Here is a 17,814-nt window from a genome sequence, read left to right on the forward strand (position 1 = left end):
AGCCTTACAAATTATAGACGAAAAGGATGCTGTCAAAACTATAAATCTATCTTCATCGAATACCTTAAACATTACAGGACCTTCTATTAATTTAAGATCTCAAGAGGTTACTGAAAGAAGTTTCAGAAGCGTAGTAAAGTCTAAGGCAGTAGCTCATAAAGATGAGTTAATACCAGATCTGAATATTGAAAAAGAGGCTATAATTGACCGTGACATACAGTCTACAAAAAAATTAAGTAAAGACGATATATGTAAAGAAGATAGTAATATTCTTTCGACAAATACAGAAAAAAGACAGCTTCGTTTTTACGTCGAATACGCGGGAGTAGCAACAGTATCCTGAACATGTTTGTTAATAAATTGGATAGTCCTCTCGTGAAAATGCTCTCCGAGAGGACTAGATCATTATTAGTAATTAAGTATTAACATAGGTTTTAAGTACACTTACTAACAAGAATGGATCCCAGTTATCTAAAAATAAATAAATAAATAAATAAATAAATAAATAAATAAAATAAATATAGATTCAGCCAAGGCACCGCAAGCTAAACAAGAGACACGTACGAGATTCCAAATAGGGAAGATTCTTATAAAAATCAAAGAAAATATTACATCAGAGAAATCATTTGAGGAGAAGATAATGTCAGTGTTGAAGATAATTGCAGAGGAATGTTATCTTCTCATGAGAGAATATATTAAAGAAGGTGATGTATGGAGTAGCATATTTAGTATCTTTTATGGATAAGTATTCCAAGCTTTATAGAATCAAGATAATCCAGTGGAATTCACAAAGTCTTAGACCTAAATTAGCGAGTTTTGATGCATTATTGAAGCAAGAAGAAATTCACGTAGCTATAATTAATGAAACGTGGTTAGATTCAGAACAATTACTTAATATTAGTGAATACAACATTTATAGGAAGGATAGGATGGATTCATATGGCGGAGTTTCTATCATTACACATAAGTCAATTCAATCTCAAGTATGCCCTGTATCTATTAATAATTTAGGAATCGAGATTTTACATGTTAGGTTATATAACTGCAAAGACCTTGAAAATATAATATCAATATACTGCCCTTCGTCTGTCCACACTTCCTTATCTGATTGGGATCAAATATTCTCCCGATTTTGCAAAAAGACATTAGTTGCAGGTGATTTTAACGGTCATCATACGAATTGGTCAAATAAAATTGACAGCCGAGGGACACAAATCTTAGATTCTTCCTTAGAATATGCATTTATTTCCTTAAATAATAGAGACCCTACAAGATTAAAGCTAGTTAATGGCATTATACAGCAATCTTCCCCTGACGTTACTTTTGTTTCTTCAGACATAGCAACTTTATTTGATTGGCAAATCTCAAATGAAAGTTTAGGCAGTGACCATCTTATAATTAAAGTATCATTAAAATATCACGATCAAATTAATATTTTTAAGAAACGAAATTTCAAGTTGGCAGATTGGGATAAATATCGAAAATATCTTTTAGCCTCATTTTCGGATGCCTCATCTCAGTTAAGAAGTATTGAAGAGACATATAACTATTTTATTGACCAAATTACTAAAGCGGCAGACCACAGCATTCCTTTTTATAAAATATGTATAAATCCAAATAACAAATTTAAATCTAAAGCTTACTGGAATCCCACTTTATCTCAAATAGTTGCGCAACGCAGACTAGCATTAAGTACGTTTAGGCGTAATCCTACACCAGAAAATTTATGTAAATTAGAACAAAAAGTCGCTGAAGCACAAACCTTAATTAAACGAGCAAAATCACTCCATTGGCAACGATTTTGTGACAGTATTAATGAATCAACATCATCTTCTAGTATGTGGCATCGTATGCAGTGGATTAAAGGTCATAAGCATGTCAAGGTTTTTGGTTCGGATAAAAAAAAAGAGGAACTATTACATAATTTAGCACCAGACACTGTATCAGATCCGAAACCAATGCTTACTTCTGAAAATAAACTTTTAGAATCGGACTTTACGATGGTGGAACTGAATAACTGTTTAAAGAAAAAAGATACAGCACCCGGTGAGGATTGTGTTACATATTCTATGATTTTTAACTTACCTTTTATAGCAAAGCGGGCTCTATTAGACCTATATAATTCCATATATCATTCTGGTCAAGTACCAAGCCCTTGGCGTAACATCGAAATAGTACCTATACCTAAATCTCGCAGCACTTCTGAAAGTGATGTCAAACTCAGGCCGTTATCTCTTATGTCATGCGTATGTAAAATATTTCACTCTATGATATTAAAACGTCTAGAGTGGTATATCGAGAAACACAATATATTACCTTCATATGCAACAGGATTCAGAAAAGGACAATCTTGTTTAGATAGCCTTGTTCGCTTGGTATCATATATACAAATAGGTATGTCAAAGAACAATCCCACTGTAGCATGTTTTTTAGATATTGAAAATGCATACAACAATGTCCTTGTGACTAAAGCAGTCAAAATTCTTGATGAAATACAGGTAGGTACAAAGATGTGCCAATACCTTTGGTCCTTTTTAAGCGAAAGATATCTTAAAATTAAAAACCAACATGGAGTAGCAAGTCTTACTAGATGTACAAACAGGGGATTGGCTCAAGGAGACCCGATTTCTCCGCTTCTTTTTAACTTAGTTACGCATAAAATTTGTCATCACATTGAACATGTTGTCATCTCACAATATGCTGATGATTTTGTGCTATACTTTAGTCATGAAAAGATTATAAATTGCGAAAACAATATACAAAATGCATTAAATTGTATGATAATGGCTTTGGAAGAATTAGGTTTAAATATATCTGAAGTGAAATCTAAGATTTGTGTCTTTAGTCGAGGACGCAGAAAGTATCAAACTAAAATAACTATTAATAATATTCCTCTCGATATTGTAGATAGTGTTAAGTATCTCGGTCTATGGTTAGATAAAAGGTTGCTGTGGAACAAGCACATAAGTGAGGTTCAAGAAAAATGTACAAAATTTTTAAGTATATTGAGAGTTTTAACAGGGCCTACTTGGGGTGTTCATCCAGTTCATTTGCGAAGATTGTATATTTCATTAATAAGAAGTAGGATAGACTATGGCTGTTTTTTGTATGACAGTAGTGCTAAAAGTAATATTGCGAAATTGGACAAAATTCAAAATCAAGTGTTAAGGTATATTGGCGGGTTCATTAAATGTACGCCTATTCATACTATGGAGAGTGAAATAAGTATTCCTCCACTTAAAATAAGGAGACGCTATCTTGCTTTTAAATATTGTCTCAAAGCTCTTTCTGTATCAAACAACATGTCTACAAAATTGTTAGGTGAATTGAATTTACTCTGCCAAACAAGGAATTGGGCACATAAAAAAGAACCTTTATTAATATCAACTTTCAACACAATCAAACCAATTCATGTTCATTCTTGTCATCCTCTTCAAATGTTTTCATTAGATATTTGGGTTACGGGTATTCAGATTAATAATATAATTAGAACAGAAGTAGAATACATCACAAATGCTAAATCTTCTTATGATACTAATTTGCTAAAACATGAAGTCGTCAAAGAAATTAATATGAAATACAATGATTGGCATAAAATATTCACTGATGGAGCAAAGTCTACGGGTGGGTTAGGCACAGCGTTTTGTGATTTAAGTAAAAATCATTTCGGTTGCTTTAAAATCAATTGTAATATGTCTATTATGTCAGCGGAATTAATTGCAATTTTAGAAGCATTGATATATATCTCATCTATCATAAATGTTAAGAAATGTGTAATTTTATCAGATTGTAAGAGCGGATTACAACACTTAATTTATTGTGCATCTGGAAAAAGAGGAATTCCTATTGCTTACAAAATTTTAGAACTCATTCATAAATTAAACCTAAGCAAAATTGATCTAATACTGCAATGGATTCCAGCACACGTTGGTTTACGGGGCAATGAAGAAGCAGATCGTTTAGCTAAACTGGGCATAGAGAAAGGTAGGGAACATCAGTCATTACCACATTTTACTGATTATATATCTAAATTCAAAAATCAATGTCAAAAAGATTGGAAAGAATATTTTAACGAAATTTCAAAAGAAAAAGGGATTTGGTACAAAACTATTCAGGCTGAACCACCACTTATTCCTTGGTTTTGTGGAATTAAAATCAATAGGTACTGTATTAAATTAGCTGTTCGTTTACGTTCTGGTCATTATCCATCAAAAAAATTTGCACATATGATGGGAAAGTCCTTGTCACCCCATTGTCAAACTTGTAGTACCATCGATGATGTGCATCATATTCTATTAGAGTGTCGTATTAACACAAAGGAAAGAGAAGAATTCATGCGCCACTTTAACTTAAATAAATTGAATGTTGGTCTTATTCAAACTATGTTAGCTGAACTTAAACCAGAAATTTTTGAACATCTCTGTAAATTATTGATGCCCATTAATTCTTCTCTTTCCGCATCTAGGGAAGGTAGATAAAGTTTTGTTGGAGAAATCAGTTCAGGGTACAATAGGACTGATATACCTGAAGAAGGTAAAAGCCCTTAAAATATTAAAAAAAAAAAAAAAATAATGCCAGTAGTTGCCACGCTTGGCAGACGAGTTGGCAATCGCAGTTACGTTTTAGTGATGTTTTAAGTGGCACGCTACTGCCCATCCCTCGACTATTGTATTCCTTTACTCGCCTCTTGCGGTACCTACAGAAAGAATCTTATCTTATATTCGCATATGGCGTCAGCTAAGCCGTTGCACGTCGATCCATCGGGATCTTTTGTGCTTCCCCCTGCCTTATACCATCATTTCATAGATCCTATGTGTTACCTTAACGATATCCCGCGGTTTAAGATATCTGTACTCCCCTGGCTCTGGTTAAGCCGTTCCCAGTAGACTCATGCGCATGCTCGCTAACGAATCACAGTTGCACATCAAGTGTTCCATGGATTCCGATTTCTCCCCGCCCAGTCTGCTCAGTGTGTCTGAAGATAGACCCATCTTGTGTAGTACATGCCTTATTGGCATATGTCCAGTTAAGGCCTTAATGACCATAATGAGTCTTGCCTGTTGTCTACCACCGCTGTAGATGAGTTTATCCCATCCTTCAACATTGTCATTTAAGAACTTTTTAGAATGTTTAAGACCCTTCAAAGTCCTCCATTCCGGGAAGAAAGAGGTGGCCCATAGTCTGCCAGGAGCACACGGTCCTATCAATAAGTGCCACGATAGTTATACACCCAAATCCGAACTAAATTGGCTCGACCGTTACTCAAACCCCGGGACTTCATTTTAAAACAACAAACCTACTGTGCTACGGAGATTGTCAGCAAGAGTAAAGCGGCTACAGGAGCAATACTGAAGAGGCTGAGAAGTTGACGGTTGGACAGGCTATCTGTCTTACATTTTACCGAGACGTGGCTTGATTAATGAATGCTTGATAATGTTTGCAGAGTTTGATAACGGAACTTGCAGGATAAGGTGCGGTGGAAAATAAGTTTTTAAACGAAAATAAAATTCGCAGACAAGAGGAATGAATAAGCGGCGTAATGTCAAGTTAACTTTTTAACAACTTATGATATTTCCTGTATAGAAAATAGATTATTTTAAATAAGGCAAAGGGGACATCCGCTAGGGAAAAGTGGCACATTTATTCCATTTATTTTTATGAGTCGCACAGTGGTAGGGATAGGTGGCGAATCACACTCTTACTCCCCAGAGGGGAAAGTTTGTAGCGATAAGTGGAACGGGTCGCTGTTTCCACATGCAAAAATCTTTTTATAGTATTGAACACCAAATGCCAATATTAGGGGATCAATAAAACTCTTTAAATGAAAATTTATTTTTAACAATTTTAATATTTATATAAAAAATGCATTAAAAATACTGTATTGTTCTGAAAGTACTTTGTTATATAGGCACAGTAAGCTATATATATATATATATATATATATATATATATATATATATATATATATATATATATATATATATATATATATCACCGCAAAAAAGACACCGTTTGTCGTATCTCCTTACTTTCGGGGCACTTCCCTCGATACTAAGTCGAGTCTGGGGATTCTTGGCGTCGATATATCTAGCGACGTCCAGTTTTGCGGTCATCTGGAGGAAAAAGCTAAGATAGCTTCCAAAAAGTTGGGGGTGCTCAATAGGGTGAGACGGTATTTCACGCCAGAAAACCGCCTGAAACTATATAAAGCTCAAGTGAGGCCACACATGGAATACTGTTCTCACCTGTGGGCAGGAGCGCCACAGTACCAACTCCTTTCGTTAGACCGCATTCAAAGTCGGGCAGCTCGAATTGTTGACGATCGGCGTCTTACTGTCCGACTTGACCCACTGGAACTGCGTAGAGATGTTGCATCTCTGTGCATTTTCTACCGAATTTATCATGGGGAGTGCTCTGAAGAATTGTTCGGATTGATACCTGCTGCAGATTTTCACCATCGTACAACCCGCCATAAACTAAAATTTCATCCCAACCATCTGGACAAGTGGCGGTCCTCCACCGTGCGTTTTTCAAGGCACTTTCTCCCACGCACAACCACTCTTTGGAATCAACTTCCAGCAGCAGTATTTCCGAACCGATACGACAACATAACCTTCAAGAAAAGAGCATATTCCTTTTTAAAAGGCCGGCAGCACACCTGCAATGCCGTAGGTGTTGTGGGTGATCATGGGCGGCGGTAGTCACTTACCATCAGGTGAGCCGCATGCTCGTTTGCCCCCTGTGTTGTAAAAAAAAAAAAAAAAAAAAAAATATATATATATATATATATATATATATATACATATAATTTTTGTCGAAGTTGAGAGGATTATGTATATACTCATTGTTTACTCCAACTTGAGAGGTAGAATAGTTTTATGTACCTACCATTAAAAAAGATCCCGGTACGGACTGATACAACGCTTGGTGAGACAACTATAGTTTGTTACGACGCCGACGCAATCGAATGAAAGTGTAAACAAATGAATTATTCGGCTAACGTGGAGTAGCAGTATGTAGCAGTATAAATCAAATTGCGATTAATTGATTGATTGAATGTATTTATTTTTTACTAATTTCACAGAAACACTTGTGATGATTCCAATCAAAACTTGATTGCTCTTTACTTCTCTAGAATTTCTTAATAAATTTACTTCTACAGTGATTCAGCTAATTTGTTATAATTTATTTTCACAATTATATTTATAATTTGATTACTTTAATAGATGTCGGTAGGGGCCGCCCTAGACGGACGTATGTCGACCAAATAGGCGATGTGCTAAAGAAGGGCCAAAGTTAAAAGTACCCATAACCGGCGAGCGTGTATAAAAAGATTGATGAATGTGGAGGAAGCGAAAGAGATTTGTTTCGAAGCATTTGGCGTTCCATTGTTTCAGCCTACCCTAATGGGAGACAGGCGTGACAGATATGTATGTATGTATGTATTTTAATATAAGACATTTCATTGTATTTCACTGTGATGGATGGTGAAGAGAAATAAATTTATTTATATATAAGAGATGATAATATTACATAATATTGTATTTAAAATGACGGAATTTTAATCGTGCCTCCCATCAAACTATTTATAACTACTCCTCTCCATCCAAAGGTTGCCTGGAAGAGATCGCTTTTAGCGATAAGGTTGCCCATTGTTTTCTCATTGTGACTATTTCTTGTAATTGTTTGTATCTATTTATAATATAAGTTTACTATTGCAATCTTTTGAAGGAAACAATAAAGAGTATTCATCTATAAAGCTATCGACTTACCATCGCTAAGTAGCGGTTGCACATCTGCATCTGGCCGGCCGGCTGGGCATAGTGGAAGCGTGGGTGGTGACGACGTGCCGCCGCCTTCCGACTCCACCTGTCGACATACACACATACATTAGCTAATAAAATATGATATTATAAAATAATAAACACTACTGGATTTATGACAAAGCAATGCTTGTACTATGAGTAAATATTTACCGTAATTACATACACATATACTAGTGAGCCGCTGCAGCGTCGCGTAGTTTTTTGGAAATATAATGAAACTTTATTCCAGACAGACACAGGTACAGAGGAATAACACCTGAGTCCTCAGGAATGGCAACACATGAGGGGTATCATGGGCGGAACAGTATACTCTGTTATGTCCACGGTACTGCTCATGTCTAAGGAATCGATCGAATTAAAACTGGTTTAGCAATTTACTTTTTTTTTAAATCAAAATAATGGTTATACCAGAATATAGTCGGTTTTTTTTAGTGGTAAACAATTTTAATGTGTATTATTGTTTGTATGAGCTTTGTTTATAATAGAATTTACATAGATAATGATTCTTTACAGACAACAATGTGTTTTATTCCTTAGAGAGAGGGACTTATACTAGGTAATTTTTTTCAATTCTAGTATGTATTATTTCGCCGTGCATTCCCTGGCATAGAATAGGCCACCCCGGGGGAGAAGGGATTGTTAGTAATTGGGATTAGCAGCTCCATTGTTATCAATATACCCTGTCAGGTCGACCTCCTCGTGGTTCCCTCTGAAAACCATTGTGATTGATTTATTGTTAGATTCGTCACGGTGGGCCAACTGACCTGATTCATCCTCATCTATCATCCTTCACAGGTACCCCGCCAGTGTATACTGATAGCGCAGGCGGGGTTACCATTCCATTATCATCCATTAAAAAAAATAGGCCACCCCTTCGTTTCCCATGGGTGTAGTAAGAGGCGACTAAGGGAGAGCTAGGTATGGGCACCAGTGTCCCTTTTAAAACATGTCTAAAAGCCTAACTGCGGTTGTAAATCCGCCCGCCAAACGTGGCAACTACTGGCGGAACTCCCCTTATGAGGAAGGCTTATGTGTATCCAGTAGGGGGCAGTTAACGGCTGTAATAATAATTTGTTTCTATCGCCACTTATTATCATTTCTACAAACAGCTGTGCTTGCATGACTGTTTTAGTTTGAAGGGTGGGATTTGGTAGAGAAATTTTAGGTACAAAAGTATAACAACTTAGCAATCAGAGATGGGAACGTAGGACAGACTAACGCCATAGCATGTTCTATTGTTGTTGCCTCTTTGTACCACTGTCAGAATAATAAAAATCTGAAATGAATACCTTCAATTCCATTATAAAAATGTTTTACACCATAAATCCAGGAGATTACGAAACACTTATTTGCACAGCTGGTATATAAAAACAGAATGTGATTGAAAAATAAAAATCATTGTAGATGTAAAAAAATAAATGTTTTATGTCCAGATGTATAATAAAATGTATTATGATTGTATGTATGTAATGTATGTATGTAACCAGAGAGAGACTTTGTACAAAAGTCGATTGCTTGGGTACCTCTGACCCATTCGTGTTTCTACCGTGAAGCAGTTGTGTTTGCATGGCTGTGTTTCGGTTTGAAGGGTGGGATATGGCAGTGAATTTACCGAGTACAGAGAAATAACACCTGAGTCCTCAGGCATGGAGGGTGTCATGGGCGAAACAGTATACTCTGTTATGTCCATAGTACTGCTCATGTCTATAGGCGACGGTTACCACTTTCCATCAGGTGGGCCGTCAGCTTGTTTGCCATTCTAAGTTGTACAAAAAAAAATATATAATATAATAATAATAATAATATTATCGATTTTACTGGAGATTTACCGGTCAAAGACGTTCATTAGTATCTGAATATTCTATTAAAACTCGATAATATCTGTTTATTCGAGTTGAACCATTCATCTAATTGTAACCTCTTGTAAAAATTCGGCAAATGTCAAAGTATCTTGAAAAGGCACTAGCAGCGGCTATCGACCTCCTATAATTGAGTTTTAAGGGATCTGAAGGGACCGAGCATTAGTTTAAAATGTTCCTCTAATTCGCTGATAATCCATTAAGCCAGATGAGTCGCGGTAATACTGTAGTGTTTTAAAAGTTTCGAAAGTTACGAATAAAATAGCCGTCAATGTGATAGTAACTATACTATAATGTACTAATATAATATATTGTACGATAACATACTAATATTATCGTACAATTTTATCGTCACGATATAATAGGACAGCATTTTTCTCTCTTATTAAGCAATGATAAGGAAATGTTTTAGTTTTTGCTATTAAAAGTGTATTTATACATCATATCATCAATTTACAGGGTACAGAGCAATAGACACCTGTGTCCCCAGGAATGGCAATGCATGGGAGTATCATGTGCGTAACAGTATACTCTGTTATGTCCATGGTACTGCTCATGTCTATAGGCGACGGTTACTGCTTTCCATCAGGTGGGCCGTCAGCTTGTTTGCCATTTTAAGCTGAATAAAAAAGTCATATCAGGCTTTAACTATCCACTGCTGAACATAAGCCTCCGCCAGTAGTTGCCACGATTGGCATGCGGATTGGCAATTGCAGTTAGGTTTTAGAGATGTTTTAAGAGAAACTGCTGCCTGTCCCCCCTCTCCTTTAGTCAATTCTTACGACGTCCACTGGAAAAGAAGGGGTGACCTATTCTATGCCGGGACCACATGGCTATTACATATATAATTAACTGCTTTAATGGCTTTACCAATTACTATAGAACTTGATATATATGTACTATATGGGATAGAGAAGCTTAAAGCTTTTTATCTCGGTCAATGAACATAATCCGGTCACGCGCACAAAGTAATACGTAAAAGCTAGATCTAAATAAATAGAACTTTGCTCTGTTATGTTAGTGTTGGACGAGAACAAGATCACTTTTGTCGCATCCACAAAGTTTTTTAAATAATAAAAGATGTAACCATCATCATCATTTCAGCCATTATCCGTCCACTGCTGGACATAAGCCTCCCCATAGACTGTCATAAAGAACGATCCTAAGCCACCTGCATCCACTGATTCCCTGCAACGCATTTCAGGTCATCACTCCATTTATTGGGGGATCGTCCTATACTGCGATTGCCCGTACGGGGTTGCCACTCAAAAATCTTTTTTTTCATACAAGAAACCACGTCACTGATATAGCCCGAAGGATAAACAACCTAAAGCGGCAATGGGTTGGTCACATAGTTTGAAGAACCGACAATCGATGGGGAAGAAAGGTAAAAGATGTAATCTCCAAAAAATAACGAATGCTTTAGTGACATGTACAGTATTGTACAATAGCAATCGATAAGCAGCCAAAAGACGCATCTATAATACGATGTACGAAATCGTGCAATGAAAATGTTTTACATACTATAATTTGAAACTGCACGACAGTTGAATTGTAAGAGAGGCTCGAAATTTTTCGATCTATGTTTCTTAATAAAAAAAAGTTATATACCTTCGTGTCTGCCATAGTATCTACCATTCTAATTTAAGAGCTGCGCTCTTGTCGGTGGAGCTCTTGCCACTCACTACGATTTTCAACGAGTCTCTTCACCTCTTGATACGACACGACACCAACTCCTTCCTTGATCTGCCCGATGTAACTATATCTCGGTCTCCCTCTTCCCCTCCATCCTTCTATCTTACCTTCTATTATAATGTTCATAAGTTCGTCGTGTCGTATCAAGTGTCCCAACATTTTTTCCCTTCTGTCCTCAATCGTTCTAATAATTTGTCTTTTTTCCTTAACCCTAAGCAGGACCTCCTCATTGCTAATTCGATCCCTTCAGCTAATTTTTTCCATCCTTCTCCAGCACCACATTTCAAAGGCTCTAAGTTTATCCATTACCTTCTGAGTTAATGTTCACGTCTCATATCTATACAAAGCTATACTCTAGATATAGGTTTTGATAAGCCGCTTTCTACTTTTTGATATTACCAGCGAGGTAATAATAAATGGGGAATCGTGAGGATAGAAGTCCGTTTATTTACCAAGTATAAACAATTAGGTGTAGAGATCTCAAGGATAATGTTGGCATAGAGATCTCAAGCTGACAATCCAACTTGTGGAATAGTTCTTATTAGCTCGCGATAGTCGCCGTTGATTATCCTTCTTCGTGAGATATCGCTATCGCTTGTAGATAAATACCGTTCGACCGTTGTTTTTCCTTTTTTTTGAGCTGTTATTGCTGTTAGCTGTTGGCCTTGACAACTTTACCGGGCACGTGTGCAGGGGAGCGAGGCCTTGACAGCTTCACTGGACGCGTACGCAGGGAAGCGACTGAGTGTCGACTCTTACCGGTGAACCGCCCAAGGGTGCCAGAGCGGCTCGAACCACGGCTTAAGCCACCGTACTTCGGCCTCCGTACGGGATGGAGGGTCGCATCGAGGGAAGTTATTCGACCGCGCCTTGCTCGCCTTTTATACCCGTCGAGCCAGTTTTTAGAAAGTTCTTGACATTTCGGGATTGAGTCATCGTAAGTATAAGAAATTTTGCGACTTTTCTACTTTCTTAATTTGTTTGTTTGTTGATATGCAAAAACGTACATGTATATATAACACATATATAGACAGAGGTACTTATTTATCCGCACCTCAAGGTCAATGTGCCTTTTTATATGTATATTTTCCGATTATTGGTAATATCGACTATTCTCAAAATATTGTTTCTACATTGAGAGAACACTTTTATTTGGACAATGCATTTTTGGAAGAATTATATAAAACAATGCATTCAGAAGTTATGAAGGTAACAATATAAATTTACTAATTGCTAGAGTAATTTTCTTAAAGCAAATTATGTTTGTAAATACTAAAAGATCACTATGTCTTCTATGAGGGAGTGGCAGTAGCGTCTGTCTTAAAACATCAGTAAAAGCCAAGCTGCGGTTGCTAACCTGCCTGCCAAGCGTGGCAACTACTGGCTAAGCCCTCCTTATGGGGCAGGCTATGTTCCACAGTGGACAGTTAATGGCTGATACATATATATATATGCTATATATATGCATATATATATGCTTTGCTTGACCGATTCTAATAAAATAAACAGCCGTTTACTTTGTCGGACTTATACGAATTTAATAACAAAATTGAAATTTATTCTCATATTTTCGTTTAGTGACTTCATCATTCATGATTTCATCCGTTAACTGTCCACTGCTGGATATAAGTCTTCCCTATAAATAAGGGGAGGTTGGCCGGTAGTTGTCACGCTTGGTAGGCGGGTTGGCAACTCCAATTAGACATGTATACATAGTTTGAGAAAGGAAGGGGTGGCCTATGCTGGGACTACACGGCCAAAAACTTAATATCTTAATAAATACCAATTCCAAAATGGCTGACTTAACTATCTATTTAGTTTTCGCGAAATACAATATTTGTGTTCTCTTTTATTTGATATTTATATGTTGTATTTAACATATATATATATATATATATATATATATATAAACAGTGTGATTAGAGAGAAGTGCGCACTGAAAGACAATGTAGTGACAAAAAGGAATGTTGTGTTGGTTTGGCCATTTGGAGAGGATGGACGAAAGAAGAATTACGAAAGAAATTTATCAAGCAAGAATGAATGGAGATGTCAGTAGGGGTCGCTCTAGACAGACGTATGTCGACCAAATGGGCGACGTGCTGAAGAAGGGCCAAATTAAAAGTACCCGTGACCGGCGAGCGTGTATGAAAAGATTGATGAATCGAAGCATTTGGCGTTCCATTGTTTCTGCCTATTCTAATGGGAGACAGGCGTGACAGATATGTATGTACGTATGTCTGTATATATACACAAATTACTCCAACCTTATGATTTTATTATAGTATGAATCTACAGAGTATCATAATCTATTCAGACGAGAGAAATTTGTCTTACGATGACAAATCGACAATAATGTATGGCACGTAACGGAAAATAAGGCAAATAAAAGCGCTGAGTCAACACGAACGAGGATCGACAACGACTGACGTTTGTTAACACATGATATTATTAATGGCGTACACATTTTTGGCTTTTAATGGATGGTTTTAACAGCAAGTTTCTTAAAATAACTGTCGCAATGGTAACATGAATTGTAATATAATAGAATTTATTTTCAAAATTAAATACTAAGTATTGTTTATATATTTATATGCTTTTGTACAGTCACTTACCTCTGAGGTAACCAGAGGGAGACTTTGTACAAAAGTCGATTGCTTGGGTACCTCTGTCCCATTCGTGTTTCTACCGTGAAACAGTTGTGTTTACATGGCTGTGTTTCGGTTTGAAGGATATGGCGTGAATTTACAGGGTACAGAGGAATAACACCTGAGTCCTCAGGAATGGTAACGCATGGGGGGTATCATGGGCGAAACGGTATAGTATGTTATGTCCATGGTACTGCTCATGTCTATAGGCGACGGTTACCATTTTCCATCAGGTGGGCCGTTAGCTTGTTTGCCATTCTAAGTAGTATAAATAAAAAAATAGAGATATGTAATGTGTATCTACCATACCATCACCCGTTCGTAAACACTTACGCGACACGTCAGAAAGACTTTGCGTACACGTCGCAAGAATTTATATCCATTAATAAAATACGTTACTACGACAGTAAACACGTGTTATATACACATTTCTATATAAAAATAATTAAATTGTGTACAAAAACAAAAGATTTAAATTTGAAGCAAAACCAGTGACTTTAATTTTAAATCTAAACTACTGTTAACTATGATTTTCATAAAATTTCTGAATTGAATAAAAAATAATTTTCCAAATGTGTTTACGACTGACGGAATCATGAGGTAACAAACAGAAAATACAACCGAATTGTAATTCTTCTTTTTTTTTAAGTCGGTTGAAAATACCAGTAGAACTATGGAGGCTACAGTATTTTTTTTTTATACAACTTAGAATGGTAAACAAGCTGACGGCCCACCTGATGGAAAGTGGTAGCCGTCGCCTATAGACATAAGCAGTACCATGGACATAACAGAGTATACTGTTTTGTCCATGATACCCCCCATGCGTTGCCATTCCTAAGGGCTCAGGTATTATTCCTCTGTACCCAGTAAATTCACGCCATATCCCACCCTTCAAACCGAAACACAGTCATGCAAACACAGCTGCTTCACGGTTGAAACACGAATGGGACAGAGGCACCCAAGCAATCGACTTTTGTACATATATGTTGTCTGTGGTGTTACATCGATGTATAAGAGATTGTTACCACTTCCATCAGGTGAGCACTTCAGCTACCTGCTAACAACATGTTTTCTAACTACATTGGGTTGACTGGAAGAGATCTCTGTCAGAGACAAGTTCACCCTTGCTCACAATATTTATAAATGCATTAACAATGTAATTTACAACTACAATAAAGAATATATACATAGATATATATACAGCTTTTTGGCCATTTTGAGGCGTAAAATATCTTAAGAATCCATACAAATGTCTTAATCAAGCAAGAGTCAAAAGGATTCCTGTTTTACCTGAACAGTCAGTATGTGGTATTCACAACAGCATTCGGCGACAGTTCTCTTCTTTGAAACCCTACTTTTAACATTCTGTATACCAAATTAACCACAATCGTATTCCACCATAAAATAATTAAACACAAGACGATTGCTCCCAAGGATTTCACCATTCCTGACCGCACACTACGTATTAACGTTATAAATTCTTTATTTCACCAATATTAGTTTTTGGCAGCTCATGTCACCCAATACTTTGAATATTTAATACTCAAATGTTTGCACAGTTAATTTGTGTCTTATGCCCTTGAGAGAAGGCACGCATTTCGAACAGAAGACGTATTATTATATTTTAGCTTTCAGCAATCGCCAGTTAAAATGTGTACAGAGTTTCCATTACGTTATAGCGAACTGTTTATATTTCATCTGTTTTGTCTTTAAATTGCGCTAAGGAGTTTATTATTGAAAACGTTTTTTTTAACTCAATATCTACAATAAATATTATATTTCATTTCACTTTGTGGTTTTTAAGTATAAATTAATAGTCTTAATAAAATTTCTTTTCAAACTCCCAGGAATATTAAAACAAGTAACAATAACGTTGTATAACATTTACCATCCATTCCATCTGTTGGAAATTTAGTACCTAATCGTGTCTTTTTGGGGGGAAAGGGATTGTTAGTAATGGAGACTGAGAATCCCATTGCTAGCAATATACCCAACCAGGTTGACCTCCTCGCGGTTCCCACTGGAAACGATCATGGTTGATTCCTGATGAATTCATCATGATGGACTAACTGGCCTGTTTTCATTCTCAACTATCACCCTTCACTGGTGCTCCGCCAGCGTATCCCGTTAGCGTAGGCGGGGCTACTATACCATTTTCACCCATCAAAAAAAATCGTGTTTTTTTATCGAGAAAGTTGGTATTTTTTTGAGTATTTTTTTAAGTGATACCAAACTGAAGGAGGTTGTTAAAGCAGTATCTGTGATATGTCTTTGCTATAATGTAGAAATAAAAAATATTGTCTTCTCAAATATGGCGTAAAAAATATACGGGAAATTATATCGGAAAGTCGGCATTTTTGGGTTTTATATCAACCTCGGATTATACAGAGGTTCTCCACAATTCTCAAGTGTTACTCCCATATTCGATTTGTTATAATTAATAATAAAATAATGCTTTATTTTGTGAATTAATATCATGAACTGTAAGTAACCTGCAATTGTGGGAAAAGTGCAAATTAACAGTTATGTAGATTTTTTTTATACAACTTTGAATAGCAAAGAATCTGACGGCCCACCTGATGGAAAGCGGTAACCGTCGCCTATAGACATGAGTAGTACGGTGGACATAACAGAGTACACTGTTTTGCCCATGATAACCCATGGGGGTAGATTGACAACCGTCGTTAAGCTTTGGAGATGTCTTAACAGGGACGCTGTTGCCCATCCCTCACCCTCCCTTAGTCGCCCCTTACGACACCTACGGGAAAGGAAGGGGCCTATTCTATGCCGGGACCACACGGCACATGCATAATTAATTAATACTCTCTAAATTTTCACGGTTGAATTTTTCTAAAGGGAAAAACCCGTGTGATCCGTACGCGTGGCTGCCACTACGTACATTCCATACACGCCGGGAATTCTTATAAAAAGGGAGCGGAATTCTGTAGAAAACAATGAAAAAAGAATAAAAATTCTTTGATGGCAAAAACAACAATGTTATAGGTAGAAAGCAAAGCTTTGGCCCGAGCACCTCATCGTGAGAGGTCGGATAATTGCGTTATCTATCCTTTTTATAACATGCTACCTGAGTTACCTATATCTACATATAAATATACATAAAGTATTCTCTATAGAAATTAATCTTTTCAGTTTTTTTAATCGATGATTATGGAACGATAACCCCGCCAACGCTAACGGTATACGATGACGGGACGCTACTGAGGGATGATAGGTGAGAATGAAAAGACAGGTCAGTTAGCCTATCGTGATTAACACCTGGAATTCAGCACGATGATTTCCAGGAGAGACCTCGTGCAGATCGACCTGATAGAGTGTGTTGTTAGCAAAAGGACTGATAATCCGCATTACTAGCAATTCCTGTCTCCTATCCTTTCCCCTAAATCTTTTCGATTTAGGAGAGTAGCGGTGGTCGTTGCGCTCATTTTCATATTGGGTAGTGATATGGAACTTATTTAATTAGTAGGTTATTTATTACAGGGACTCGATCAGCAGAACAATTGGTTCGTATTTGTTTTTATTAAATATATACATATATGTCGAAATATCAGTTAAAATAGCACTAGATAATATTTATTATATTATGGAAAGGTAAAATTAAAACTGCTGATTTATTTATTTATTTATTTATTTATTTATTTATTTATTTATTTATTTATTTATTTAGAAATAGTATTTGTATAACGTTCTCACTGAATTTTTATTATCATTTCAACATTTATATTTAAAGATGTTTATGTATTAGATCTCCTTTCCTTTCCTGTGGGTGTA

The 17,814-nt window shown here is 36.4% G+C and overlaps 1 protein-coding gene across 2 annotated transcripts in view; it reads right to left on the reverse strand.

Annotated features, from left to right (window-relative positions):
* The window catches only part of LOC113517848 (adenylate cyclase type 6), a 337,672-nt gene that overhangs the window by 130,467 nt on the left and 189,391 nt on the right, over window positions 1-17,814 (reverse strand). For both annotated transcript variants that reach the window (XM_052895423.1, XM_052895422.1), the window contains exon 4: window positions 7,773-7,869. In XM_052895423.1, the coding sequence (XP_052751383.1) occupies window positions 7,773-7,869 (97 nt within the window). The remainder of the gene's footprint in view (window positions 1-7,772; window positions 7,870-17,814) is intronic.

The sequence above is a fragment of the Galleria mellonella genome, unplaced genomic scaffold (assembly GCF_026898425.1).
Source record: "Galleria mellonella isolate WM207_F2 unplaced genomic scaffold, CSIRO_AGI_GalMel_v1 utg28, whole genome shotgun sequence".
NCBI lineage: Eukaryota > Metazoa > Arthropoda > Insecta > Lepidoptera > Pyralidae > Galleria > Galleria mellonella.